Source organism: Poecilia formosa, unplaced genomic scaffold, assembly GCF_000485575.1.
Source record: "Poecilia formosa unplaced genomic scaffold, Poecilia_formosa-5.1.2 Scaffold308, whole genome shotgun sequence".
In the NCBI taxonomy this organism is placed as follows: Eukaryota; Metazoa; Chordata; class Actinopteri; order Cyprinodontiformes; family Poeciliidae; genus Poecilia; species Poecilia formosa.
This window is the reverse complement of record NW_006800247.1, coordinates 205,386-232,989: the sequence shown is the minus strand read 5'-3', so window position 1 is coordinate 232,989 and position 27,604 is coordinate 205,386. Positions and strand designations below refer to the sequence as shown.

The window sequence follows — 27,604 nt, the reverse complement described above, 5'->3', positions numbered from 1 at the left end:
TCTCTGGAAGAAAAGATCAATTTTCTCTGTTTACACAACAATGGACATTGGTACGTTTCAGAAACATCGCACTCTGGAACCCGTTTTCAATCTGTGCCTTTGTCAGAGAAAACATTTGGTGGTTTCGTGTAAATGTACACTACAAACGCAACAAAACTCTTCCGTTTTCACCCGAAATCGTTGTCGTGTAAAACGGGGCCTGAGAGTTCTTACTGTAATCAGAAAATTCAGATTTTAATTTCAAAATTCTTACCTCCCCACCCCATAACACTCCCCACAGAACCTCAAAACTCTGACTTTTATCTCAGAATTTTGATTTTAATCTCAAAATTCTGGCCTTTTTTGCAGAGTTGTGACTTATTTTCTCAGAATTCTGATATTTTTTTGTTAGACATTTGACCTTAATCTCACAATTCTGACTTTGTTCTTGGAATTCTGATATTATTTTTTGTCTGAACTTTGTATAGCTTTAATCTCAAAACTCTGACTTTTTCAAGAAGTCATTTTTTCAGTGTCCGTAATCCTCCTCTGTAGAAGTTACCAGGAGTTATTCTGAACAACTCTCTGAGTTTTTCCTTTTTGTTCCTGCTTTCCTGCTTTAGTTCGACATGGACGGAGACGGAGAGATCACGACGGAGGAGCTGCGGGCGGCCATGAACAAGCTGATGGGAGAGCACATGAGCCGCAGAGAGATCGACGCCATAGTGAAAGAGGCGGATGATAACGGAGACGGGACGGTAGATTTTGAAGGTAGATGAGCACGACTCCACTCTGGGTAAATGTGATCCATGCAGAGCTTTACATGTAAGATAATTAAACCTCTTTTTGCTTTTTTCTTCTAGAGTTTGTCAGAATGATGTCCGGCCAGTGAGAATGCAAGAAGATTTTTATCGCAGCTTTTACGATGATCCTGCACAGACGGCGTCTTTCTCCGAAGCTGAACTTTCAGCACAAAAGAGAAGAAGCTCCAGTTAATTCAGCACTGAAAATAAAACCATATCAACCTTTTCTCATTAAGGATTCTATGCAAACTAACATTGACAATTTAATGAATGTATTGAATTGAACAGCAGAAAATATGTTGTTTTGTATGCAAACTGTAAGTTATTTCAGATTGGTTTGATGAAATAGATTATTTTGGAAATAAAGGCATTACTAATTAAAAACTGCCTTGTTGTGTTATTATTACTGTCTTAAACCACAACATGGGGCTCTGCATAATGGATAAATATAGTTTAATACCAACATTTACAGACCAATTGCTTGGTGTGTCAAGTTAAAATCAATAGCCACAGCAACACCAGCTTGATGTAAGCTAACTACAAACAAAGCTAAAGGTACATTTGGAATGATAAACCATCTGTTGTTGACATGTTGGTAATGTGGGGCCCCAATGAAAATCTGTTTTTGTTTACTGCTCCTGTAAAGTTAAAATCAAAAAGCCATAACAACAGCAGCATGATGTAAGATAACTACAAACAAAGCTAATTATAGTAAGTATGCTACACACATAGCTAAAGCATCTGTTGTTGATATGTTGGTAATGTGGGGACCCCCAATGAAAATCTGCTTAGGACCCCAAAAAGAGTTGGACTGGCCCTGCATATTGAAAAACAAAACTAAACAGAAACATAAAATATGTCTCAAACCTAGAATATTAGATTTAAATTATATTTTACTATAAATGAAGATTTTATAAGACATCACACTTGCTAACTGGTTTACCGTAAATGAATGTTTATCATCTGATGTTACTTTCAAATAGTTAAAATAATATGATACTTAAATACCACTCTGCATTTTAAAATCCTTTTTTTTGTTTACATCTCTTCTAAGGTTAAAATAAAAAGCCATGACAACACCGGCATTATGTAAGATAGTTACAAACAAAGCAAAAGGTATGTTACACGTAGATTTGGAACGATAAAAAGTCTGTTGTTGACATGTTGGTAATGGGGGGCCCCAAATGAAAATCTGATTAGGGCCCCAAAAAGACTTGGCCCGGCCCTGCATATTGGTTATATCATTTTGTGGATTTTTCCCAAAATAAGGGATTTGTAAGTCAAAAACATCATGTGAGCACAAATATTTTACGATCGAGCAATTACTGCACAAAATATTAAAAATGGCATATCATACCTCTTGCATAAGAGAATTAAGTCCATTGGGGGAAAATGCTTAAAATAAAAACCAAAAAAATATCTAAAAAAAATAAAATAAAAGCTCCGTAATCTAATTATACAATTTTTCCTGGTATATCACTGCATAAACACAGAGTCTTTATTTCCACTGTTGACCTGGGTTCAGAGGTTTCTGGTGCTTTATCTTCTAATACTTTGTCAGAAAGCTCCAAATCCTTTCCAGCGGAGATTAAATGACTAGTTGGAAATTTGGAAAGTGGACAGGGACGCTCTGTGCGTTCCCATGTGGACTCGGCAGACATGTGGACAGATGTTAAAGCAGAGCGACGAACTGTGCTGAGCCTGAAACCGGCGGACAGATGGGGCGCCGGGGGCTTATAGTGCCAATTAACCGGAATAAAGCAGTTCTCTCAGTGAACAGGCTGAACCAAAAACACATCTGTGAATCCCACTAAACAGACTGAACACAAACAATGATATTATTACCAAAAAAACCAAACTCTTATTGGGATATTTTAAAACTAATTTGTTTATAATCATTTTTATTGGTGCGTTTATGTAAATTCTGTTTATGTTAATGGAGAAGGAAGAATCAGATGATGTAATGATGGTTTCCGTGCCGTTTATCTGATCCTTCCCCTTCCCTCATCCTAACATCAAGCATCAACCTTTTTTTTTTGTTGCTTTAATCCAGACTAATCTCCCTCTTGGTCACTCTCAATCCCGAGGAAGCCAGTCTGCTCAGAAGCCTGCTTTCGTGTCAGAGCTGTAGGTTTAACCCTTCAGCAATCTTCATCTGCGGCCATGTTTCATTTGCTTTATTGCCAGACTGGTAATCCTTCTGCGTATATGAAGCTGAACTCTGACCAGATCCACCTCAGCACAGCTCATCATAGTCATCTTGTCTTTTTATGTTTAGTTTAATGTGGAGGTTTGTTTCATAATCTTGTAAATAACCTGTATTGTGTAATACCAAGGCTAAAGAATGTTGATTAAATGTCCTCTATTAGCCAGATAAACATTTGTCTTAATGATACAAGTTGGTTCAATAATTTAGGATCCTTTTATTTTTAGAATGTAATTACTCTAAAACCAAAGCAGTAAGTATAAAGATAGTTAATCTCTAAAAGATCTTAGCAAAAAGAACTTCCTTTTAAATGACAAAATGTTTCAAAAACATTTTCTCTGCTAATCATTCTCTTACTGTAAAAACATGATTGTACTTAAGTAACATACTATTTTATCACACAATGTTTTCATTATATATTTATTCTTAGATGTTTAGTATCTTATTAAGTCTGACTATTAAGTGATGTTGCTTGATTTGGATATGTTTGATTGATTAGAAATGAATCAATTAAATAAATTTGGGCTGAGCTGGGATTATGTATTTATTTTTTCCCCCGAAAGCATGGAATAAAATAAAACTAGTTCATTTTCTTTAATCATTTAAAATTAAAATGCAAAACAAGTTAAGAATTACTTTCTAATGACTTGCTATTCTTTATTTCACCATATGGGAAAACCCTAAAGCTTCAGTAGTCATAATCTGTCCCATCTACAAGCAGGATAAAAAACTACAACTACAACTTGTACCTTGGTATGTTGAACGGAAGCCTAGAAAGGACATTTTGAGATTTCTGCTGAAAGTGTGCTGTTCTATTTCACTTTTCCGACTTAGATCATTTTAGCAACTTCTGAAGTCGTGATTTGTTTAAAACGCAGACCCGGGTAAGGTGAGTCCATTTCTGCTCACATGTGTTTGACGACGTGCAGAGGTTGACTCTAGCCGTTAACTGCAAAGGAAATGCTAGCGATAGCTCTGCTGCTAGCGTTAGCTCTGCTGCTAGCGTTAGCTGTACTGCTAGCGTCTTGTCTATGAGCAGTCAGAGCAGCTAATGCTAATATTAAACTAAGTTTCCGCGCCCTGTAAAACCCATAAGTTTGTTTGATGTTTAAAATGGTGATACCGAATAGAAATGCCGTTTTAAAATGCATGGATTATTGTGGCTCAATTTTAACAAGTGAAACTTAAAGCAGAGTGGTAAAAGTACGGTCCGAGGGCCATTTGCAGCCCTTGGAATTAATTTTTGTGGCCCCACAATCAATTTGGTTGAAAGTTTGATGCAGGTAGGTTTAAAAATGAAATAAATAAATTAATTAATTAAATTTTAAAAATCTGACAAAATCTTTATAAATGTGGAAATTTTAGATACAGTATTTTTCTTTATTTAACCACACTTTTTGATTTAACTTAACAGTAATGGTGACCCCAATAATTTAGCAACTTTTACTCAACAGCAGGTCTGAAGACACCCATTTGGTAAACTTTGCTAAATGCAGTAAGAGTGATCCACAAGGTTTCAACCCAACCAGTAAGATTGTATGCCAGTAAGATTTGTAGATCACATTTCTGTAATTAAAAAAATCAGAATATTTTATTTTCTTTAAAATATTTAATGTTTTTTTGTTGTTGTAGGTAAAATAAAGCAAAAATTACTATAAAAATAGATTTTCACATCTTTCATTTATACGTAATTGCACTATATTGTGGTATGAGGTTGGAGGCAGCTTGTCGCATCGTTTGACATATTGTCCTTCCCTGTCTCATTGTGGTCGATCTTGATGGCAGCCATTTTGTTCATGTATCTTTCTGTTGCACATTTGTGTCCAGATATTTTCTTTTTGTTAGTCTCGAAGCCATGAGTCTGCTATTTATTGTGTTTGCCTACTAAGATGGCGCAGATCACTTCCAGTTCAGACTGGTTGGAGCTATGTATTATTAAAATAACAGCTGTTTTGTGTTTCTTTTCTTTTTGTCCTGACAGATCTCCACTGATGGTGCCAGGATGGAGAAATCTCTCTTGGACTTTTTCCTTTCTGAAAAGCAGAAGACGTTTAATCTGTAAAAGTTCAAACTTTAACACTTCAGCTCTGTTTCCCTCAGCTTCATCCGATACTCGGAGCAGACTGACCTCAGGTCTTCTTCTGCGTTCCTCGGTTCATTCTCCCTCCTCCCGCCGCCTCTCGGTTTCTGCCGGCCCAATGGAACTGAAGGAGGTTCTGCAGGTTCTGGAGCAGCTCGCTCCTCTGTCTCTGGCCGAATCGTGGGATAATGTCGGCCTGCTGGTGGAGCCCAGCAAACCTCGGCCAATCAAAACCGTCCTGCTGACCAACGACCTGACGGACGCCGTCATGAAGGAGGCGGAGGTTTTGAGCTGTGACCTCATCGTCTCGTACCACCCGCCGTTGTTTCGCCCAATCAAGCGGCTGGCTCAGAAAGACTGGAAGCAGCGGTTGGCCATCCGGGCCGTTGAGGCTGGGATGGCGGTCTTCTCCCCGCATACGTCCTGGGACAGCATGAAGGGAGGGGTGAACGACTGGCTGGTTGGTGGACTGGGTGAGACGCCATGAAGCTTCTTCGTTTTGTTTTTGAGAGTTGTGAAGTAAAATTATAAATCGTTTCAAACCTTCTTTACAAAAATAATACAAAAAAAAGAAACTATTTGACAGACTGCATCAAAGAATAGCAATATTTAAGTCTTATCACAGATTCTTAGTTCACTTGAGGTCTGGTCTTTGACTAGGCTGCAAGTGGGAAGTGCTGTAATCATAGAAAATTAAAGTAAAAACTGACAACCAACAAAAATTGTAACAGAAAACTGATTCAGATGCAGACAAAATTGATACAACTGCAGACAAAGTGCTGAAAGCAGTCAAATTGCTGCAGCCACAGGAAAAAAATGCTGCCATCACAGAAAAATGGCTGCAACCACAAAGTTGGTGCAATGACAAAACCATTACTACAACCAAACTTTAACACTGGTTGAAGTGTTAAAGAAAAAAAATTGGTGCAATCACAAAAAAAAATTGCTGCAAAGGTAGCGAGTTTACAGCTTTTTATACTCATTTTGCATTTTGTGGCACTTTTCCTTTTACTTCTGTTTTTGCAATTTGCAGCATTTTCCCGCATCATTTATTTTTTTTGTTTGTTTTTTGGAGTTTGCATTATTCATGTTTTTGCAGTTCGTTTCATCATTTGTTGCTCCTGTTCTACACAATAGAAAATCCCAGTAAAATAAGTTGAAGCTGGGTTTTTTCCCTCATCTTTGTCTGCCAGGCAGCGGTCAGGTGTCTGTGCTCAGTCAGGCCCACGGCGGCGCCTCCCACAGTCACAAACTGGAATTCATGGTGAGGAGTCCAGAGGAGCTGAACGCTGTTGTGGAGGAGCTGAAGGCCAGTGATGATGGAACAGCGCTGCAGTGTTCGGGCAGCAGGTAGTGTCAATATTAAACCCTTATTCTGCAATATGTGTGTGTAAGAATCTGCAGTTTTTATGGTTTACATGATGCAAGATTTAAAAAGTCCGTCTAATCTATTGGTTAGGAATCATACACTTTGTGGGGATTTTGTTATTTATTCCAACAAAGCTGCAAAAAACCAAATTAAAACAAACAAACAAAAAAAACAACCTATAATTCTTAGTCCATTGCATTAAAAATAAAAGACTTTTCTTGCTTCACCACAGGCCAGACAGCAGCGGCATCCATGTCAGCTTAACCTGCAGTGCCTCAGCACTGACCCCTAGTGTCCAGATACTGTTAAAGCACAGCGCTCCCTGCCAGTCCCTCAGCATCCTCAAGTTGGAGAAGGTACAATTTTAAAGTTATGTCTGCAGCTAAAGATTATTTTAGCAATCGATTATTCCGGTGATTAATCGGATTTGAAAAATGGCCACATTTTCTAGTTTTTTCATTTAACCACTTGTGTAGTATTAAAAATGCAAACAATTTAATTCCTTTTTTAACAAAAAAAATAAACATTTTATTGCCTAAAATGCAATAACATAGCATCCTATTAGTGAAACCTTGATCATTTGTACCAAACAACGCATCTGCAGAGTAGAGCTGATCATTTGGTTATTTTTTGGATTAACTGATTAATAATTGGACAGCAAAAGGAGACTTAAAAATAAAATTGAACCAGGTGACTTGAGGAGTTCTGAGTAAAAGAACTCCTAAAGACAAAAAGGTTATTTTTATTACCTATTTTTTATTTTATTTTTTGTACAGTTTTTTGTACAGTTTTGTACAGCTCTGAATGTGTTGTTCTTTCAGCAAATTAACTTTATTTGAGTCTGTAAACTTCAGTTGACGACTAATCGATTTTTAAGATTTCAACAATCAATTAATCACAATTAATTCGACTAATCGATTTAACCCAAGCTGTATTTTAAACCATGGAGTTTAATGCATTTTTCCACAAAATGAAGTAAAGTTATGATGTCACCTGCAGGCTCCTCTCCCGGGCCACGGCCAAGGACGGCTCAGTGTTTTGGACCAGCCGGTCACCGTGGCAACAGCTATCCAGAAGATGAAATCCCATTTGGGATTAGCTAATCTCCGTTTGGCTCTGGGAGCAGGCAGGACACTAGGTGAGGAAAACTGGACACAAACACGTCACTAAGCAGCATATTCTCTAATATTTAAATCTTTATTAACTGATTTAAAGATATTAAGTTTTACTGCACAGGAAGCAGAATCTGGATTTTCTTTCTTATGCACTCAATGTTAAAAAACAACTGTGAAATAAATAAATGAAGTAATTTAAAATATTAATCTGAAAATTAAAATAAAATGTATAAATTAATTTATAATTAATTTTATAAATCTATATAAAATAAATGCTTTATTTTACAGTTATTTATACTAATTGTAGAGATTTTTGGTTTTGGTGGGTGTTTATTGTATCGTTTATCATTTATCATGAAAAAGTTCTTATAATTTTTATTTATTGTAACAATAAATTTCAGTTAATGCTAAAAAAAACTGATAAATGTTTTCATTATTTCCTCTCCTTTTTATATCAGTACATTAAAAAATCTGATTCAATTTAGTCTCTACATGCAGTTTAGTGACATAAATCACTTTTTAAATTGAGTAGCGTCCTGAAGAAGCTTGTGTCAAAGTTTTTCAAATGCAGCTTTTGTGTTGCAGTGCTATGAATGCTGTTTATTGCACTTACCGTCTGTGAAGAACATATTTTTAACAAGTCAGTCTTCTTAAGATGATAATAATGGGTTATTGTTGTGATTTATTTCAGAGTCCTCAGTCTGCACTGCTGCGGTTTGTGCCGGCTCTGGAGCCTCGGTGCTGAGCAGCGTCCAGGCCGACCTCTTCATCACCGGTAAATCTGGAAACAAACCGGAGCTGTAGACAAACATTTACTGCCACTTCTGGTAAACGTGGAAAAAACAAGCTTTAAAATGATCTTTCTATATGCAAAATGTTTAAAACAACTGAAACTGTGACAAACGAGGGGAGATGTAGAGACTGAAGCTGCTTTTTCATTACAAATGTCCACAAATCTTTTAATATTCATTGATTATTCATTGATTATTCATTAAAAAAACATTGCCGTGTTTCCATTCAGCAAAGTTATTTTTGTAATTCCAATTTGTGTAATTTTATGGTTCATGGAAACACAATAATTTGAAAATTTGGACCAATATCAATAACCGATACTTATCCAATTTGTAGACATTTCCTATCCTTTCATCATGTGACAACACAACACAAACAGCAACAAGATGGAAATAAACTAAGTCTGTAAATAAAACTCATTTATCACAACGGTGTACCACAAAAAAAAGAAACAAATCTCCTGTTACGGGTCACAGAGTCTGAAGTAGCAACCACCTATTTTGCATGTTTTTGTTCTTCCGTTTGGGTTTCTACTGCCTCTAAAACAACTCAAGCGCTTAAAGAAGAGAGACACTCGGCCAGTTTTTTACAACAAGTTGTGTTTTTGGTAACTAGAAAACAAGTCGTTTCAACATTAAGTCACATTTGACAGGCATTGCACCGTTACCTAGCAACCCCAGCAAAGCCAAGTCTCATTACCTAGCAACCCAACGGGAGCTCCAGCAGATTTGGTTTTACCGCTGCATGCGCTTTACAATGGCTGCTGGAAAAGACAAGTGTTTTGTTGCCGACATACCATCCAGAAGCTACTTGCTGCTTTCTTTTGGGTTGTGCAGGAGGCTCCACTTCTGCTTTTCAAAGATGTACAGTTGTATAATTGCGCAACTGTTTGCAGCCATTTTCACGTGGGAGTGTAAACATGGAGTTGGGGGGCGTGGCCAGCAGCAGCTTATTTGGATCTAAAGTGACTTTAGTAGGCAGGACTGGCCAGATTAAAATCTCATTATACAAGAATGATTTTGTGCAAAGAATCGTAAAGAACATGTCATGTTTGGCTTATAGACTGATCCTAACCTGCTCAAGGAATTATATCAAGTCACCTTTAAAGCTTTTTCCACATCTTTACCATTTGATTCCCTTTGTTAAGTTAGGTTTGCTTGATAATTTCGTGCCTGTGGTGTAATTAAACCTGATCTTCCAGGTGAGATGTCCCATCATGAGGTTTTGGATGCGGTGGCGAAGGGAACCAGTGTCATCCTGAGCGACCACAGCAACAGCGAGCGCGGTTTCCTGGCCGTGTTCAGGGAGAGGCTCGCCGTGCGGCTGCCCGACGCCGTGACGGTGGTGCTGTCCAAGGCTGACAGAGACCCGCTGGAGGTTGTCTGAAGGACTCTGAGTTACAAATAAATCATAAAACACAGGAAAGTTGTCTGCTGAACTTAAAAAGGCTGCTTTTTTTTGTAAGCAGGCTGTGATGGAAAGTACATTATTTTGATTAAAGTAGCTTTTATGCATGTTTGAAAAAAAACATCATCTTGCAAGTGAGAGCTGAAGATAAAGGAGATAATCTGTAATTTAAATGCATGGAGTAAGCAGTGGATCTATTTCTGGCTGACACACAGGGAGACATAATCCCAACATCCAGGGGCTTCAGCCTTTGTGCACTGCAAAAACATGAAATCTTACCAAGTAGTTTTGTCTAGTTTCTAATGCAAATATGTTAGGATACTAGAAAAAGCCAAAATTAATTTGAAAGTAACTTTTCAGCAAGCAATATAAGCTTGTTCTAGGTCAATAATTCCTCAATATTAATGAAAACATTCTAGTTGCAGTGGCACCGTTACCTAGCAACCTCAGCCACGCCCATCCTGTTGCCTAGCAACTCGGTTCTACTGGCATNGTTTGCCTACTAAGATGGCGCAGATCACTTCCAGTTCAGACTGGTTGGAGCTATGTATTATTAAAATAACAGCTGTTTTGTGTTTCTTTTCTTTTTGTCCTGACAGATCTCCACTGATGGTGCCAGGATGGAGAAATCTCTCTTGGACTTTTTCCTTTCTGCAAAGCAGAAGACGTTTAATCTGTAAAAGTTCAAACTTTAACACTTCAGCTCTGTTTCCCTCAGCTTCATCCGATACTCGGAGCAGACTGACCTCAGGTCTTCTTCTGCGTTCCTCGGTTCATTCTCCCTCCTCCCGCCGCCTCTCGGTTTCTGCCGGCCCAATGGAACTGAAGGAGGTTCTGCAGGTTCTGGAGCAGCTCGCTCCTCTGTCTCTGGCCGAATCGTGGGATAATGTCGGCCTGCTGGTGGAGCCCAGCAAACCTCGGCCAATCAAAACCGTCCTGCTGACCAACGACCTGACGGACGCCGTCATGAAGGAGGCGGAGGTTTTGAGCTGTGACCTCATCGTCTCGTACCACCCGCCGTTGTTTCGGCCAATCAAGCGGCTGGCTCAGAAAGACTGGAAGCAGCGGTTGGCCATCCGGGCCGTTGAGGCTGGGATGGCGGTCTTCTCCCCGCATACGTCCTGGGACAGCATGAAGGGAGGGGTGAACGACTGGCTGGTTGGTGGACTGGGTGAGACGCCATGAAGCTTCTTCGTTTTGTTTTTGAGAGTTGTGAAGTAAAATTATAAATTGTTTTCAAACCTTCTTTACAAAAATAATACAAAAAAAAGAAACTATTTGACAGACTGCATCAAAGAATAGCAATATTTAAGTCTTATCACAGATTCTTAGTTCACTTGAGGTCTGGTCTTTGACTAGGCTGCAAGTGGGAAGTGCTGTAATCATAGAAAATTAAAGTAAAAACTGACAACCAACAAAAATTGTAACAGAAAACTGATTCAGATGCAGACAAAATTGATACAACTGCAGACAAAGTGCTGAAAGCAGTCAAATTGCTGCAGCCACAGGAAAAAAATGCTGCCATCACAGAAAAATGGCTGCAACCACAAAGTTGGTGCAATGACAAAACCATTACTACAACCAAACTTTAACACTGGTTGAAGTGTTAAAGAAAAAAAATTGGTGCAATCACAAAAAAAAATTGCTGCAAAGGTAGCGAGTTTACAGCTTTTTATACTCATTTTGCATTTTGTGGCACTTTTCCTTTTACTTCTGTTTTTGCAATTTGCAGCATTTTCCCGCATCATTTATTTTTTTTGTTTGTTTTTTGGAGTTCGCATTATTCATGTTTTTGCAGTTCGTTTCATCATTTGTTGCTCCTGTTCTACACAATAGAAAATCCCAGTAAAATAAGTTGAAGCTGGGTTTTTTCCCTCATCTTTGTCTGCCAGGCAGCGGTCAGGTGTCTGTGCTCAGTCAGGCCCACGGCGGCGCCTCCCACAGTCACAAACTGGAATTCATGGTGAGGAGTCCAGAGGAGCTGAACGCTGTTGTGGAGGAGCTGAAGGCCAGTGATGATGGAACAGCGCTGCAGTGTTCGGGCAGCAGGTAGTGTCAATATTAAACCCTTATTCTGCAATATGTGTGTGTAAGAATCTGCAGTTTTTATGGTTTACATGATGCAAGATTTAAAAAGTCCGTCTAATCTATTGGTTAGGAATCATACACTTTGTGGGGATTTTGTTATTTATTCCAACAAAGCTGCAAAAAACCAAATTAAAACAAACAAACAAAAAAAACAACCTATAATTCTTAGTCCATTGCATTAAAAATAAAAGATTTTTCTTGCTTCACCACAGACCAGACAGCAGCGGCATCCATGTCAGCTTAACCTGCAGTGCCTCAGCACTGACCCCTAGTGTCCAGATACTGTTAAAGCACAGCGCTCCCTGCCAGTCCCTCAGCATCCTCAAGTTGGAGAAGGTACAATTTTAAAGTTATGTCTGCAGCTAAAGATTATTTTAGCAATCGATTATTCCGGTGATTAATCGGATTTGAAAAATGGCCACATTTTCTAGTTTTTTCATTTAACCACTTGTGTAGTATTAAAAATGCAAACAATTTAATTCCTTTTTTAACAAAAAAAATAAACATTTTATTGCCTAAAATGCAATAACATAGCATCCTATTAGTGAAACCTTGATCATTTGTACCAAACAACGCATCTGCAGAGTAGAGCTGATCATTTGGTTATTTTTTGGATTAACTGATTAATAATTGGACAGCAAAAGGAGACTTAAAAATAAAATTGAACCAGGTGACTTGAGGAGTTCTGAGTAAAAGAACTCCTAAAGACAAAAAGGTTATTTTTATTACCTATTTTTTATTTTATTTTTTGTACAGTTTTTTGTACAGTTTTGTACAGCTCTGAATGTGTTGTTCTTTCAGCAAATTAACTTTATTTGAGTCTGTAAACTTCAGTTGACGACTAATCGATTTTTAAGATTTCAACAATCAATTAATCACAATTAATTCGACTAATCGATTTAACCCAAGCTGTATTTTAAACCATGGAGTTTAATGCATTTTTCCACAAAATGAAGTAAAGTTATGATGTCACCTGCAGGCTCCTCTCCCGGGCCACGGCCAAGGACGGCTCAGTGTTTTGGACCAGCCGGTCACCGTGGCAACAGCTATCCAGAAGATGAAATCCCATTTGGGATTAGCTAATCTCCGTTTGGCTCTGGGAGCAGGCAGGACACTAGGTGAGGAAAACTGGACACAAACACGTCACTAAGCAGCATATTCTCTAATATTTAAATCTTTATTAACTGATTTAAAGATATTAAGTTTTACTGCACAGGAAGCAGAATCTGGATTTTCTTTCTTATGCACTCAATGTTAAAAAACAACTGTGAAATAAATAAATGAAGTAATTTAAAATATTAATCTGAAAATTAAAATAAAATGTATAAATTAATTTATAATTAATTTTATAAATCTATATAAAATAAATGCTTTATTTTACAGTTATTTATACTAATTGTAGAGATTTTTGGTTTTGGTGGGTGTTTATTGTATCGTTTATCATTTATCATGAAAAAGTTCTTATAATTTTTATTTATTGTAACAATAAATTTCAGTTAATGCTAAAAAAAACTGATAAATGTTTTCACTATTGTCTCTCCTGTTTATATCAGTAAATTAAAAAATCTGATTAAATTTAGTCTCTACATGCAGTTTAGTGATATAAATCACTTTTTAAATTGAGTAGCATCCTGAAGAAGCTTGTGTCAAAGTTTTTCAAATGCAGCTTTTATGTTGCAGTGCTATGAATGCTGTTTATTGCACTTACCGTCTGTGAAGAACATATTTTTAACAAGTCAGTCTTCTTAAGATGATAATAATGGGTTATTGTTGTGATTTATTTCAGAGTCCTCAGTCTGCACTGCTGCGGTTTGTGCCGGCTCTGGAGCCTCGGTGCTGAGCAGCGTCCAGGCCGACCTCTTCATCACCGGTAAATCTGGAAACAAACCGGAGCTGTAGACAAACATTTACTGCCACTTCTGGTAAACGTGGGAAAAACAAGCTTTAAAATGATCTTTCTATATGCAAAATGTTTAAAACAACTGAAACTGTGACAAACGAGGGGAGATGTAGAGACTGAAGCTGCTTTTTCATTACAAATGTCCACAAATCTTTTAATATTCATTGATTATTCATTGATTATTCATTAAAAAAACATTGCCGTGTTTCCATTCAGCAAAGTTATTTTTGTAATTCCAATTTGTGTAATTTTATGGTTCATGGAAACACAATAATTTGAAAATTTGGACCAATATCAATAACCGATACTTATCCAATTTGTAGACATTTCCTATCCTTTCATCATGTGACAACACAACACAAACAGCAACAAGATGGAAATAAACTAAGTCTGTAAATAAAACTCATTTATCACAACGGTGTACCACAAAAAAAAGAAACAAATCTCCTGTTACGGGTCACAGAGTCTGAAGTAGCAACCACCTATTTTGCATGTTTTTGTTCTTCTGTTTGGGTTTCTACTGCCTCTAAAACAACTCAAGCGCTTAAAGAAGAGAGACACTCGGCCAGTTTTTTACAACAAGTTGTGTTTTTGGTAACTAGAAAACAAGTCGTTTCAACATTAAGTCACATTTGACAGACATCGCACCGTTACCTAGCAACCCCAGCAAAGCCAAGTCTCATTACCTAGCAACCCAACGGGAGCTCCAGCAGATTTGGTTTTACCGCTGCATGCGCTTTACAATGGCTGCTGGAAAAGACAAGTGTTTTGTTGCCGACATACCATCCAGAAACTACTTGCTGCTTTCTTTTGGGTTGTGCAGGAGGCTCCACTTCTGCTTTTCAAAGATGTACAGTTGTATAATTACGCAACTGTTTGCAGCCATTTTCACGTGGGAGTGTAAACATGGAGTTGGGGGCCGTGGCCAGCAGCAGCTTATTTGGATCTAAAGTGACTTTAGTAGGCAGGACTGACCAGATTAAAATCTCATTATACAAGAATGATTTTGTGCAAAGAATCGTAAAGAACATGTCATGTTTGGCCCATAGACTGATCCTAACCTGCTCAAGGAATTATATCAAGTCACCTTTAAAGCTTTTTCCACATCTTTACCATTTGATTCCCTTTGTTAAGTTAGGTTTGCTTGATAATTTCGTGCCTGTGGTGTAATTAAACCTGATCTTCCAGGTGAGATGTCCCATCATGAGGTTTTGGATGCGGTGGCGAAGGGAACCAGTGTCATCCTGAGCGACCACAGCAACAGCGAGCGCGGTTTCCTGGCCGTGTTCAGGGAGAGGCTCGCCGTGCGGCTGCCCGACGCCGTGACGGTGGTGCTGTCCAAGGCTGACAGAGACCCGCTGGAGGTTGTCTGAAGGACTCTGAGTTACAAATAAATCATAAAACACAGGAAAGTTGTCTGCTGAACTTAAAAAGGCTGCTTTTCTTTTGTAAGAGCAGGCTGTGATGGAAAGTACATTATTTTATTATTTTGATTAAAGTAGCTTTTATGCATGTTTGAAAAAAAAAACATCATCTTGCAAGTGAGAGCTGAAGATAAAGGAGATAATCTGTAATTTAAATGCATGGAGTAAGCAGTGGATCTATTTCTGGCTGACACACAGGGAGACATAATCCCAACATCCAGGGGCTTCAGCCTTCGTGCACTGCAAAAACACAAAATCTTACCAAATAGTTTTGTCTAGTTTCTAATGCAAATATGTTAGGACACTAGAAAAAGCCAAAACTAAATTAAAAACAACTTTTCAGCAAGCAATATAAGCTTGTTCTAGGTCAATAATTCCTCAATATTAATGAAAACATTCTAGTTGCAGTGGCACCGTTACCTAGCAACCTCAGCCACGCCCATCCTGTTGCCTAGCAACTCGGTTCTACTGGCATATTATTTCACTTATAAGACGTTTTTCCCCATGTTGTAAGTGTAAAAACCTGTCAGTAAAACTAATAATTTTTAATCAGTATTGAGGAATTACTTACTTTAAGCTAGCTCCTAGAAGAAAAAGTAACATGTTGTGTTTTTGTAGTGTCTTTCATATAATTTAATCTGTATAAAAAATTTTCAGATATGAACTTTTGCCACTTTCAGACAAGAATCTCAATTTATATCCAGAATAGAAACATCTGTAATATAACTGATATTCATAAAATTAAAGACAAGCTGTTAAATGCAACGATCTAGACGTAAAAAATGTTTAATTTGTTAATTTTGAGGTTTGGCCCTTACGTATTAAGTAAAGCTGAAGGCAATATAATTAGATTTTAAAGTAAAGAAGGTTACTGGCTCTGTGCTACAAATATGTTTCCTCACAAAGATGTAAAAAACTTTAGACTCAGCAGTCACTTAGTGCTCACCTCGAGGGAAAATTTATATTTTGCTTCCAGGTCATAAATATGAATCACTTATTTTAGATCTCATTGCAAAAACACTGACTCTAGTATTTTTGCTCTGTGAAAATACACTTTAAATAAGACAAAGCAAACTTTTCCAGCAAGATATAGGAGCCGATTTTAATTCAATAATTCCTAAACATTTAAGAAGTCCTTCAATATTCTTCACATTTTTTAAAAACTTATAACAAAACATTTTTCCCATAAGTGAAGTGAAAATAATCTGCCAATGAAATTAGTATTTTTTTATTTTAAACCATATATCTTGCTGAAAAGTTACTTGTTAGTTCTGTCTTATTCAAAGTGTAGTAAGACATTTGCACTACAAAACTAGACCAAAATACTTGGTAAGATGTTGTGTTTTTACAGTGTGTGGGGGGTTAAAAGGAAATGCTTGGATTGACAAATTTTCCCTAAAAGGAAGTAATTACATAGAGCACAGGACCAAAAGTAATCCCGATCAGATTAAAAAGCTTGTTCAGTGGCAAAGTAGGGAATCAGAAATCTCATTTCTGCATGAAGGGTTCAATCAGCGCTCGACTCAGAGGATTTAGAGCCAAATAACGACAAGCAGTGGATTGGGATGTCATAAATTCCTCAAAGAATGACCTTTAAACCCCTCAGAGCAAACATAGGTGGACATCAAACCATTTAACACATCCATGTTAAAGTGTTGGGCTCTTAGTCCTGATGTTTCCAGCTGCCCACAAACAAAACTAACAGTCCTCATCAGCGGCTTCACCTGTCCGTCCGTAAAAACATTAAGAGCCATCGAACGCCTCGCCGCTCCCATCAAGGTGGAACGACCTCGACCTCGGCTTGACGTTCGCACCTCCGCTTCCCCTCCAGCCGCGCTCACTTTCATCCCCGACGACAAACACAAATGGAGAAGGAAAACAGCAACTAGAACAACACGTAGAGCTGGCTGGTGTAAACCGACTCCAGCTGTCGCTGTTTTATGTCGGCAGAGGAGGCTGGAAGCAGCTCGGTATGAGGCCTGGTAGTTTGCTTTCCCCTGCTAACCAGGAAACAGCATTCTGCTTTAACGTGAACTCCTGGAAAATCTGCTGCACTTAGGGCTGGCAGATATCAGGAGAGGAGTAGGGACGCTGAAAAGAGAAGAAAAAGGAAGAAGAAAAAAGAAGATAAAAATTGTTTATTAGGTGTTCTGTTTTAAAAAATGGGAGATTTTACATCTAAGCCATATTGAAAAAAAAACAGATTTTTTTTTCTCAGAATTCTTAAATTTGATTTCAGAAGATTAAAAGGGAGATTAAAGTGAAACTTCTGAGAGGAAAAAAATCTGAATATTAAGAGAAAAGTACAAATTCTGAGAAAAAAGTCTGAGCTCTAAAAAAAAAGCCTTAACCTGAGAGAAAAGTCAGAATTCCAATAAAAAAAATTACAAATTAAAAAAGTCAGAATTCTGATAGAGAAAATTACAAATTCTCAAAAAAAGTCAGAATTCAGATAGAGAAAATTACAAATTCTAAAAAAAAAAGTCCGATAGCATGAGAGAGAAAAGTGCAAAGTTTAACAAAAAAGTAAAAACTCATTCTGAGGAAAAAAACAAAAACAAATTCTGAGACGAAAGTCAGAACCATGAGAGAAAAAATGTCATTTTTTTCCCCCTGTGGCCCAAATCCTCTTCCTTACAATACGGCTGAAAAGTGAAATCAATTTCTTTTTTTACATTACACGTTTCTGATTTTAATAGTTTTTTTTCTCTTTCTTTTTGTTTTTTACTAAAGAAATTACAAGAACTTTAATTATTAAGAGGTTGTTATATTAGTAGCAGGAAATGACAATTTAACCAGAAAAACCCTTACAGATGAAATAAAAGTTGCTTTAATGAAAAAGCTTTTATCTACCCGTTAGCCTAAAGCAGCTGTAGAAACATAATTATCCCCCACACACAGTGACAGACAGGAAGCTGGTTTTCAGCTCAATCTGGATGAAAATCAGGATCAAGCTTTGAGATTTGGTGAGTTTTCTTCTTGAGTCATAAAATTCTGAGATGAAATTAAACAAAAAAATAAAATTCAACATTAGTTAAATTACATTAGCAGCTCTAGATGACACAGAGCATAGATGCTGAACAGCGAGGACAGGTGTTTGACATAAAAAACTAAATCATTCAGATAGTTGTAGGTAGCTGTAAATAGTGTCTTGATCTCCAGATCTAGGAGATGCACCTGAACTCAGACGCATATAAAAAGCTGCAGACACTCATGTTTATCTAGAGACCAAACTGCAGCTGAGAGCCAAACTGCACCCAGAGCCTGACCCCCTGCAGGGAGTTTAACAGGCAGGAAGAAACGTGTCGTCAAGCAGCTGCAGGGGGCGGCTGCCATTACTGCAACCAGACCAACCTGCATGCAGAAATGCTTCACATAATCTGGATAATCTGGAATAAAACACAGCAACAAGTTCAAATAGCTGCATAATCTTATGTTTTATTTTTTGTTGCAGTTAAAGTTTACATATAACCAGAGTAAATTTCATTTAAGTCAATCTGACATTTTGATTAATTAAAACCTACATTGCAAAAAGACAAAATCTTACTATTACAAAATAACTGTTGAGTAAGATATAGGAGCTTATATTAAGCCACAAATTCCTTAATACTGAAGAAAAAGTACTAGTTCTACTGGCAGATTATTTCATTCATAAAATGGGAAAAATGTCTTATTATATGTGGAATAATTTAATCTAAAGTCAGTATAAAGGAATTACTGCCTTAAAATAAGCTCATATCTTGCTCAAAAGTTATTTATAAATTAGTTTTGTCTTAATTTGAATGTACTAAGATATTTGCACTAGCAAAAAGAGGATCTGTCCAAGAAATTACTCAAGTACGAGTAAAAAAGTATTTGGTAAAAAGTCTACTGAAGTACTGAGTAATCAAATTATCAGTCATTTAATATTTAAAAATTACATCTTCAGACGGACCAAAATATTAAATTAAGTTGAAATGTTGATATTTAAATGACAAAAACGACAATAATTTATATAAGTAACAAAAAGAAACAAAATCAGGCAAAAGAAATTTTCCCAAATCAGTTTCTTTCAATGTGAAACTTTAACAGAAACTGCAGTTGTGTGTCTGAGCCTGGTGGTTTAAACATGTTTGTTTTTCATTCAGTAGGAAGAAAATACAGAAATTTTACTGAAGTAAGAGTAGAAATACTTCATAATAAAATCCCTCAAGTAAGAGTAAAAAGGACAACAAAGTAAAAGTACTCCTAAAAGTATTTTTTTAAAGTTTCTCAAGTAAATTTAAATTAGTAAACATAATGAGATATTATTAAACTCTGGATATTGTGCACTAAAATTACAATTCAAACCAAGTTCTGGATGTTAGCTGACCTGCAGAAATAATAAATAACTTAAATAAAATGTCCTTTATGGCTGAAAGAGCTGAAAAACAAAATCAAAAGCAAAATAGAAAAACAAAAACTGTGGCATCAATCAGTCTTTAAAGGGACGCCAGAGAACGCAATCAATCCAAATTATTCCAAAAGCTCACTGATAATTCACCCTGGAGGTAAAAAAAAACTGCCCCAGTTAAGGTCAGAGGTCATGATTTAACAATAAAAAATCACCTGATTTGAGGCTATTTTGCTTCCTTCAACTTACTTTCATTGATTAAATCTTAAATTTTCCTCTGTTGCTTCGACTCTGCAGCAGGACAATAAACCAGAGGAGAAGAGGAAGCCTTAAAGTGGCCTAGTCAAACTCTGGACTGAAATCTGTCTTGGATATTGTAGATATTTTATCTTCTGAATTCAAACATTTCTCCAAAGGAAACTGGGCCAATCTTAAATTAACAGATAGATGGTGCCAAACTCAGATTTAAAGTAAGTTTTCTAAAAATGCTTTTAAAACTGATGACATCACCCAACTACACTGCAAAAACAGAAAATCTCACCAACTATTTTTGATTTGTTTCTAGTGCAAATATGTTAGTAAACTTGAAATGACAAAACTAACTAAAAAGTAACTTTTCAGCAAGTTATAGAAGCTAAGCCTATAATTCCTTAATATTGATGAAAAAGTACAAATAAGTGAAATAAACTACTTTTTAATCAATATTCACAAATTATTTACGTAAAACAAGCTCCCATATATTGCTGAAAAGTTACTTGTAAGTTAGTTTTGTCTCATTTCATATGTACTAACATATTTGCTCTAGAAACTAGACAGAAATACTTGGTAATATTTTGTGTTTTTGCTGCGTAAATGAAGAGCACACCTGTCATTTTGTTTGACTTAAGAAAACTCAAGATTTTTCCAGTCAAATCCATGACGACCATTAATGTTTACGTTTTCCGAGCAGAGGCAGAAGTAAAGTTTAGAGCACAGGGAGGAGAAATGAGGAGCGAAGTGAAAATAGGACCATTTGGCCGAAGGTGTGAAGTCAGACACACCTATTTAACCGAACCGGCCGGAGCAGAGAGCTCTTACAGCGAAGGACGGCGACAGAAACACAGACCGACGACGAGCAAGAAGCTAAATTAACAACTCTGAAACTTATTTTAGAGGAAAAAGGGAAAAGCCAGGTGAAGAAGTGAGTTTATGTGCAGTAAATGAGGAGGACAGGTGAGACAAAAGGACAAGGAGAATGCTGAATGTGGAGATGTACCCGGGTCTGACTCAACGGATGGGAGACTGCTTCTACAGAGGTGAGAGGCCTGAACGCATGAAAACCTGTTCACACTACAAAAACACAAAATATTACCAGGAATTTATGTCTAGTTGCTAATGCAAATGTTTTGGTTCACTTAAAATAAGACAAAACTAACTTACAAGATATAAGAGCTTGTTTTAAGTAAATAACTCTTTAATATTGATGAATAACTACTAGTTCTGCTCACAGATTATTTCACTTATAACAATAAATTTTTTTCTACATTATAAGTGTAAAACGATTTAAAAACAATAAGACAAAACAGCAGCATAAAATGCCCTATGTAACATGAAGCCTAAAATTAAAACAACGAACTATGAAGGGAGTTTCTCTGGCAGGTTATTTTACTTAAAACATGGGGAAAAGTTATTGTTATAACTGAAATAATCTGCCAGTAGGTTGCTAGGTAACGGCTGGGGTTGCTAGGTAACGGCTGGGGTTGCTAGGTAACGGCACCAGTGGAACTTTAACTTTTTTATCAATATTAAGAAATTATTGACTTAAATCAAGCTGCTGCATCTCACCGAGTAAGTTAGTTGTAAGTTAGTTATGTCTTATTTCAAGTGTACTAAAATATTTCCACTAGAAACTACACAAAAAATATGTGGTAATATTTTGTGTTTTTGCATATTCTCTATTTTTTCACATCTCAGAGTCCAGAAATGTTTATCACACCTTAAATAAGAGAAAACTAACTAACTAACTAACTAACTTACGAGTAATTTTCCAGCAAGATATAGAACCTTGTTTTAATGCAATAATTCCTTAACATTGATGAAAAAGCTCAAGTTTTTCATCAATTTTCAAGAATTATTGACTTACAACAATTACTTACTTTAAAGTTACTTACACATTAGTTTTGTATTATTTCAGTTGTACTATAACCTGAACGATAAAATAGAAGAAAAATACTTTGTGAGATATTGCAGTGTAAGCATCTCTTCAAAAGGGGAAAGATAAAAGAACATGACATTCATGCAAGTCAGGTAAGTTCTTCTAAATTCAGAAAAATGACACAAATGGAGCAAAAATTAAAACATTTAGAAGAACTGAGAAGCTGGAAGACGAGTCGTTTACCTTGTATCCTCTCACAAACTGACTAGTTTTGTTTTGCAGACAGGGAAGCTCCTGCACGTTTACCTCTGCTTCCTCCCGTTTGCGACGCGGCGCCGAGGCTTCTGGGCGCCGGGGAGTCGTCCTCCAAACCCCAAAAGGACGAGGTGAGGATGGACCTGGAGAACTCGCCGTTATGGAAGCAGTTCAGCTCAGTGGGAACCGAGATGATCATCACCAAGAAGGGCAGGTCGGCACCTCTGCACACAACCATAAATGACACGTCTAAACACCAAAACACCGTTTTAAAGGACTTTATGTTCTCAAACAAACTTCTGAGGCCTTCACAGGTCAGTAAATTGCAACATCTAGTTACTAGTTAAGACTAACAATGTAAAAAGCTGCTTGTGCTCTCAGTCCAACTTAATAAAACCTACAACTTTTTAGGAAATTTGTCTTTTTTTTAAAGAATTTTAATTTTGAGTTTTAGGTTTTGAAATAAAGAAAAATGAAGAACGATCTATTACATGTCATATGTGTAAGTGACACAAAAAAAGCAGGTAGTTTATATATATATATATAAATAACATAGCATGTTATATAACTGATACACTCCAAAAACACATAATCTTACCAAGCATTTTAGTCTAGCGCAACTAAATACTTTACGAATAACAACTGAGCAAGACACTCATTGCCTTACAGAAGTATAAATCTTACAAAGTATTTTGGTTTAGTTTCTAGTGGAAATATTTTAAACATTTCACATGAGACCAAACTAACTTAGAAGTAATTTTTCATCAGATGTAGAAGATTTTTTAAAGTTAATTCCTTAATATAGATTAAAATTTTTACCAGTTCTACTTGCAAATTATTTCATTTTTCCTATAAGTGAAATAATGTCAGTGAAACTAAGTACATTTTCATCAATACTAAGGAATTAACTTTTAACTCATATTGTGTTGAAAAGTTGTTTCTGACTAATTTTGTCTTAAAGTCTAGTAAGATATTTGCTCTTCAAACTAGACCTTTTTTCCAGTTTTAAAATCCCAATAATACAGAGTTTCATCTTCTACAGGATCTGCCTGCAGCTCTAAAAGACACCAAACATTTTTCTTTTATTTCTCCATTTTGCAGGCGGATGTTCCCGGGCCTGAGACTGAAACTGTCGGGTCTGAACCCGTCTCTCCGCTACATCCTCCTGCTGGACGTCGTCCCGGCCGATAATTCCCGCTACCGCTTCCAAGGCGGCGGCTGGCAGGCCGTCGGTGGGGCAGAGGCCAGACTGCCCGACCGCGTCTTCATCCACCCGGACTCACCCGCCACCGGGGCCCACTGGCAGAGCCGCACCATCTCCTTCCACTACGCCAAGCTCACCAACAACACCCTGGACACACAGGGACATGTGAGTGCATGCAGCGCTACTGGGGCAAAGCACGACGGCGTGCTGGGGCCGCTGTAAACAGAGAAAAAGAAAGAGGAGTAGGACATTCCTGCCAAGAAACACAGAATCTTTTAGATTAATCTAAGAAACTTTCCAGAAACAAACAAGGACATTTCTGAGCTCAAAAAGTCAATAATTTGCAAGATAAAAACTCTAATTGATATATTTTTTAAAATAGTTTCAAATGTAAAAGAAATGTTTTACTTTTGTTGGCAAGATTCAAAGGTTGAAAAGATTTGACTTGAAGAATTACAAAATTTCAGAAATTAATCTCAGAATTTGAGTTTTTTTCTAGCAAATTCTTGACTTAGAACTAAGAAATTTCCTTGTTTTCTAGCAAATTTTCAACTTTTAGGGCACAGAGATTAAATTTTTTTCTAGCAAATTCTGATATTAATCTAAAAACGCCTGAGTTTTTCTCCAGCAAATTTTTTGACTTTTTACACTCAGAAATTTTCTTGTTTTTGCTAGAAAATTTCTTGGATTGATCTCAAATTTTGTTCTTTTTAAGCAAATTCTCAACATTTCAAATGCAGAAATGTTCTTGTTTTTTCTACAAAATTTGAGAGTAATCTCAAAATTTTTTTGTTTTTTAGCGGAAATTTATAATTTTTTCTGTCTACAATGGCCCCAATACTTTGTCATAGCAACATGCTTCATTAGATTTTGATGTTTTTAGTGAATCTTCTTTTGGTTTTGCTTCAAGATAATCCTGCACTCGCTGCACCGCTACCAGCCCAGAGTCCATGTGATCGAAGCCAGAGACATGTTACGGTGGGGCGGAGGACAGCACAGCTTCGTTTTCCCAGAGACCCAGTTTATCACAGTCACAGCTTACCAGAACAACAAGGTACGGCTTTATTTTTATTAAACTTGATAATAGAGTATAATACAAGGCTGAAAACAAATGCATTCCACACTTCTCAGATTTTTTATTGTAAAAACTTTGAAATCCGTCTATTATTTTCTTTGCTCATCACAGTAGCTGTGTTTTCATTACAAATGTACGCAACACTTTGTTACTATTGCGCTAATGTAGAAAGAATACCATTTCACAATTTTGGTGTTTCCAACAAGTAAACTCAACTAAAATCACAGGTGAGTCATTAAAAAACATGCAGCGCCACGATCCTCCTACCACTTCCTGTTGTCGTCTTCTTCCTGGTTTGCTCCAGTGGCAATTATCAGTTGTTAATCATGTGACTCTAGTGATGGAAGAAAAAAAAAAAGTTTCCATTCAGTTTAGCAAAAATAAACCGATTTTGATATGACCAAAACAAATCACCTCATCCTAGTACTAAAACTTATCAAAAAACTATTTTTTTAACTTGATGTGTTTCCATTAATCAAATTTATTTTCAAAATGTCTAATTGTGTGATTATATTGCCAATGTAAAAGCAGATACTGATGCATTTTGTTGGTCAGTTACAGAAATCCCAGTGAAATCCATTAAAGTTTATGAATTTATTTTGACAAAATGTAAAAAAAGATCAATACTTTTGCAAGGAACTTCAGAGTTTCTGTGGAAAGGAGTCAAAATAATAACTTTGTTTACAGATCACAGAGCTGAAGATCAACTCCAACCCTTTTGCTAAAGGCTTTCGAGAGGATGGCATGAACAGCAAAAAGTAACCAGCAACTAAATTCCCTTCAAAATTAAAAACTTGATTGTAAATTATCTAAACTTCACTTTTTTCCTTCTTCTGCAGGCAAAGAGACGCAAGACAGAAACGCAAGATGGTCGTGCTAACGGAGACTCTGGATATTGGTGAGAGAAATGACAGGAACTATCATTTTAATTCAGTTTTTGGTGTGGAATAAACATGGATGATTGTATTTTTGCTCCCATTTTCCGTGAAGTGAACTGTGATCCCTGTGAAGCTGCTGAATCTGCGGCCTCCAGCTCCGACCTGCAGACTCTGGCGCTGGCCTCTCTCCCTCAGCTGCCTGACTCTTCCTGCGGGTTCAGACCCGAGGAAGCGTCCTATCCTGTCCCAGAGCCCGCACTGGATCTGGCCCAGACCTTCATGACCTCCCAGATGTCAGACATCAGCGTAACACTGCAGGAAACGCAGGAAAACGAAGCGGTGCACAATATGATTGAAAGGTGAGGAAATATGTTGGTTATCTGTGGAACAATATTTGTAGAATCATGCAGATTTGTTAAAAATAAGCTTTTTTTATATTGGTTTAAAACATTCAAGAAAAGAAATGTCACCACTTTACTAACTGATTAAATGGATATGGAAAGATGAGATGGCGTATTAAGGCCATTGTAAACAAAAAAAGGGAGTACAGTTTCACCCTAAAAAAACTCAGAAATTTTCAAGAAAAAAAAATTTAAATTTCTGAGTTGAAAAGTAAAATAATTGCTAGAGAAAACCCACAATTTGAGATCTCAAAACATTTCTAGAAGAAAACTTGGAAATTGCTGAGATCCAAAAGTCAAGTTTGACAGAAAAAAATCTCAAATTTTATCATTTATATCCGAGTTTTAAAAGGTGAAAGTTCTGTTAAAACTCATAAAATTTAAAGTTTTTCTTAGAGATTTTCTGTTTTTCGCATGGCCATAAAACGCAGTTATAGAAAGACGTAAACAGTGCATAAACTGTTTATTTTCTCCTTCACAGCTCGGACGTCATGGCTGAAGCGACCTTTGAGCCTAGCTTCTCTGCTCCTCCATCCCATCCTCACCCATCCTTCCCTCCGGTGGATTACTCTTCCAGCTCCTTCAGCTTCCCCACACCTCCACCTTCAGACTCCTCTTCCTCCCCCGCTAATGGCGCCTTCATCCCGGAAACAATCAGCCCCCACACTCCAGCTGATTTCACCTGTCCGTCAAATCCACAAACATCTCCTCCCTCTCAGGTGCAGCAGGGAGAACAGGATGCTAATGCAAGTAATGGACGTTCATTTAACACTTCGGCGGCTTTCATTTATCCAAATATCCTCCCTACGAATGCAGAACCTGAATATTCTTTAGCTACTTTACCTGCTAATGGTTCCTGCAACACTTTTGCGTTGCCGTCGCTTCCCCAACAAATTAAAACTCTCTCATTTCCAAACGTAAGTGCAAGCGCTGCTTTGAATTTCCCCAACTTGACCCACCAAGCTCAGTTCGCGAGTGCCCCCTGTCGTCCGGAGGTGGTACTGCACCGCCAGGCTTTTATTCCTCAGCCGACCTCCACGCCTCCGCCAGCTCTTTACCCCGCCTTCCCATCATACCCTCTCCGCCTGCATCAGGACCCCCACTCCGCCCTCTCCGCACCCTTCAGGCATCTTTACAGACAGCACCAGCAGAGCCACCCTCACTCCCAGGGGTCCTACATCAGCACAAGAGCATTGTTTTAAATTAATGTTTGGTTTCAAGGCGCTTTAAGGGAATTTAGCAATATATAGACTAGAAGTAGCAGTCATGAACTTTGTATGAGAGCCAAACTGTTCAGCTGATTGATATTGGTGATAATAATGACGATTTGCATATACTTTGAAGTACAGCTTGGTATGATGGTGTATTAGAGCCATTGCAGATAGAAAAAGGAGTAAATTACAGAAATTTTCTAGAAAAAACAAGAACATTTCTGAGTTTGAAAAGTCAAAAATTGGCAAAAAAAAAAAAAAATCAGAAATTTTGAGGTTAACCTCATAAATTTTTTTTAAGGAAAAAAACTAGTAAATCTCTGAGTTTCAAAAGTAAAAAAGATCCAGACTTTTTCTAGAAAATATCTGTGATTAATATAATTTTTCTTCCTCACAATTTTTTTTTGACTTTTTAGATTTGAAAATATCTTTGTTTTTCTAGAAAATTTTTTAGGTTAAACTCAAATTGTATCATTTTTGGTAGAAATTTACTCTTCCTTTGTTTTCTATGTACAATGGACCTAATACGCCATCATAACTTGGTGACACGGCTTAAAAATTAAATCTCAGATTTATTTCATACAAGATCCGATTTTAGCTGATTATTTTCATCTTGCTTGCTTTTCTAAAAAAGAAAAAAAAATTAAAACAGAAAATATTTTCAAAAAGTGGATTTTATTTCACTCTTCCCCTTCTGTGATTTGTACAACGGAGATTTAGAGCAAGGCTACAAGAATTGTGTTTAATTACGACATATAGTCATAATATTAGAAGACTAGCAATGCATTTTTACTAGTAGAACATATTAAAATCAAGAGAAAAAAAGTCATTTTAAAGAGAAAATGACTTAAGTTATCAAGATCTTATGTAACTAAATTAGACCATGCTTACAGAAAATGTTTTATTTATTA

At 36.9% G+C, this 27,604-nt stretch overlaps 4 protein-coding genes across 7 annotated transcripts in view; all 4 read left to right on the top strand.

The window, feature by feature from the left end:
• Window positions 1-1,166, top strand: part of LOC103152339 (calcium-binding protein 5) — a 6,055-nt gene extending 4,889 nt beyond the window's left edge. Inside the window, 2 exon segments of the mRNA XM_074560030.1 lie at window positions 548-750; window positions 843-1,166. Of these exon segments, the coding sequence (XP_074416131.1) occupies window positions 548-750; window positions 843-871 (232 nt within the window). The 3' untranslated portion in view covers window positions 872-1,166.
• A 2,564-nt stretch (window positions 1,167-3,730) lies between these two features.
• Window positions 3,731-9,863, top strand: LOC103152338 (NIF3-like protein 1). Of its 4 annotated transcripts, none has more exons than XM_007572759.2 (7): window positions 3,731-3,872; window positions 5,089-5,541; window positions 6,262-6,418; window positions 6,670-6,793; window positions 7,437-7,575; window positions 8,244-8,327; window positions 9,546-9,863. In XM_007572759.2, the coding sequence occupies exons 2-7, from the start codon at window positions 5,187-5,189 to the stop codon at window positions 9,728-9,730; spliced, it is 1,044 nt and encodes a 347-aa protein (XP_007572821.1). In that variant the 5' UTR covers window positions 3,731-3,872; window positions 5,089-5,186; the 3' UTR covers window positions 9,731-9,863. The 4 variants fall into 4 exon arrangements, with proteins under 4 accessions (XP_007572821.1, XP_007572819.1, XP_007572820.1 ...); XM_007572757.2 differs by having other exon boundaries at window positions 4,970-5,541; XM_007572758.2 differs by having other exon boundaries at window positions 3,731-3,877.
• A 420-nt stretch (window positions 9,864-10,283) lies between these two features.
• Window positions 10,284-15,166, top strand: LOC103152336 (NIF3-like protein 1). The gene is made up of 6 exons (XM_007572754.2): window positions 10,284-10,922; window positions 11,644-11,800; window positions 12,052-12,175; window positions 12,819-12,957; window positions 13,626-13,709; window positions 14,928-15,166. The coding sequence occupies exons 1-6, from the start codon at window positions 10,361-10,363 to the stop codon at window positions 15,110-15,112; spliced, it is 1,251 nt and encodes a 416-aa protein (XP_007572816.1). The 5' UTR covers window positions 10,284-10,360; the 3' UTR covers window positions 15,113-15,166.
• Window positions 15,167-20,362: 5,196 nt separating this feature from the next.
• Window positions 20,363-26,848, top strand: tbx6 (T-box transcription factor 6). The gene is made up of 8 exons (XM_007572819.2): window positions 20,363-20,830; window positions 21,952-22,138; window positions 23,026-23,293; window positions 24,039-24,182; window positions 24,891-24,961; window positions 25,043-25,101; window positions 25,194-25,440; window positions 25,964-26,848. Exons 1-8 carry the CDS (start codon window positions 20,770-20,772, stop codon window positions 26,682-26,684), a joined length of 1,758 nt encoding a protein of 585 aa, XP_007572881.1. The 5' UTR covers window positions 20,363-20,769; the 3' UTR covers window positions 26,685-26,848.
• The last annotated feature ends 756 nt before the right edge of the window (window positions 26,849-27,604 follow it).

What these genes read in the sequence shown, in the direction of transcription:
- LOC103152338 (XM_007572757.2), top strand. Translation starts at nt 4,980, where the DNA reads ATGGTGCCAGGATGGAGAAATCTCTCTTGGACTTTTTCCTTTCTGAAA. An exon ending in CTGCAGTGTTCGGGCAGCAG is followed by an intron (nt 6,419 to 6,669) that starts GTAGTGTCAATA and finishes GCTTCACCACAG; the next exon opens with GCCAGACAGCAGCGGCATCC. An exon ending in GCATCCTCAAGTTGGAGAAG is followed by an intron (nt 6,794 to 7,436) that starts GTACAATTTTAA and finishes TGTCACCTGCAG; the next exon opens with GCTCCTCTCCCGGGCCACGG.
- LOC103152336 (XM_007572754.2), top strand. Translation starts at nt 10,361, where the DNA reads ATGGTGCCAGGATGGAGAAATCTCTCTTGGACTTTTTCCTTTCTGCAA. An exon ending in CTGGCTGGTTGGTGGACTGG is followed by an intron (nt 10,923 to 11,643) that starts GTGAGACGCCAT and finishes TTTGTCTGCCAG; the next exon opens with GCAGCGGTCAGGTGTCTGTG. An exon ending in GCATCCTCAAGTTGGAGAAG is followed by an intron (nt 12,176 to 12,818) that starts GTACAATTTTAA and finishes TGTCACCTGCAG; the next exon opens with GCTCCTCTCCCGGGCCACGG.
- tbx6 (XM_007572819.2), top strand. Translation starts at nt 20,770, where the DNA reads ATGCTGAATGTGGAGATGTACCCGGGTCTGACTCAACGGATGGGAGAC. An exon ending in CCCTGGACACACAGGGACAT is followed by an intron (nt 23,294 to 24,038) that starts GTGAGTGCATGC and finishes TTTTGCTTCAAG; the next exon opens with ATAATCCTGCACTCGCTGCA. An exon ending in GATGGCATGAACAGCAAAAA is followed by an intron (nt 24,962 to 25,042) that starts GTAACCAGCAAC and finishes CTTCTTCTGCAG; the next exon opens with GCAAAGAGACGCAAGACAGA.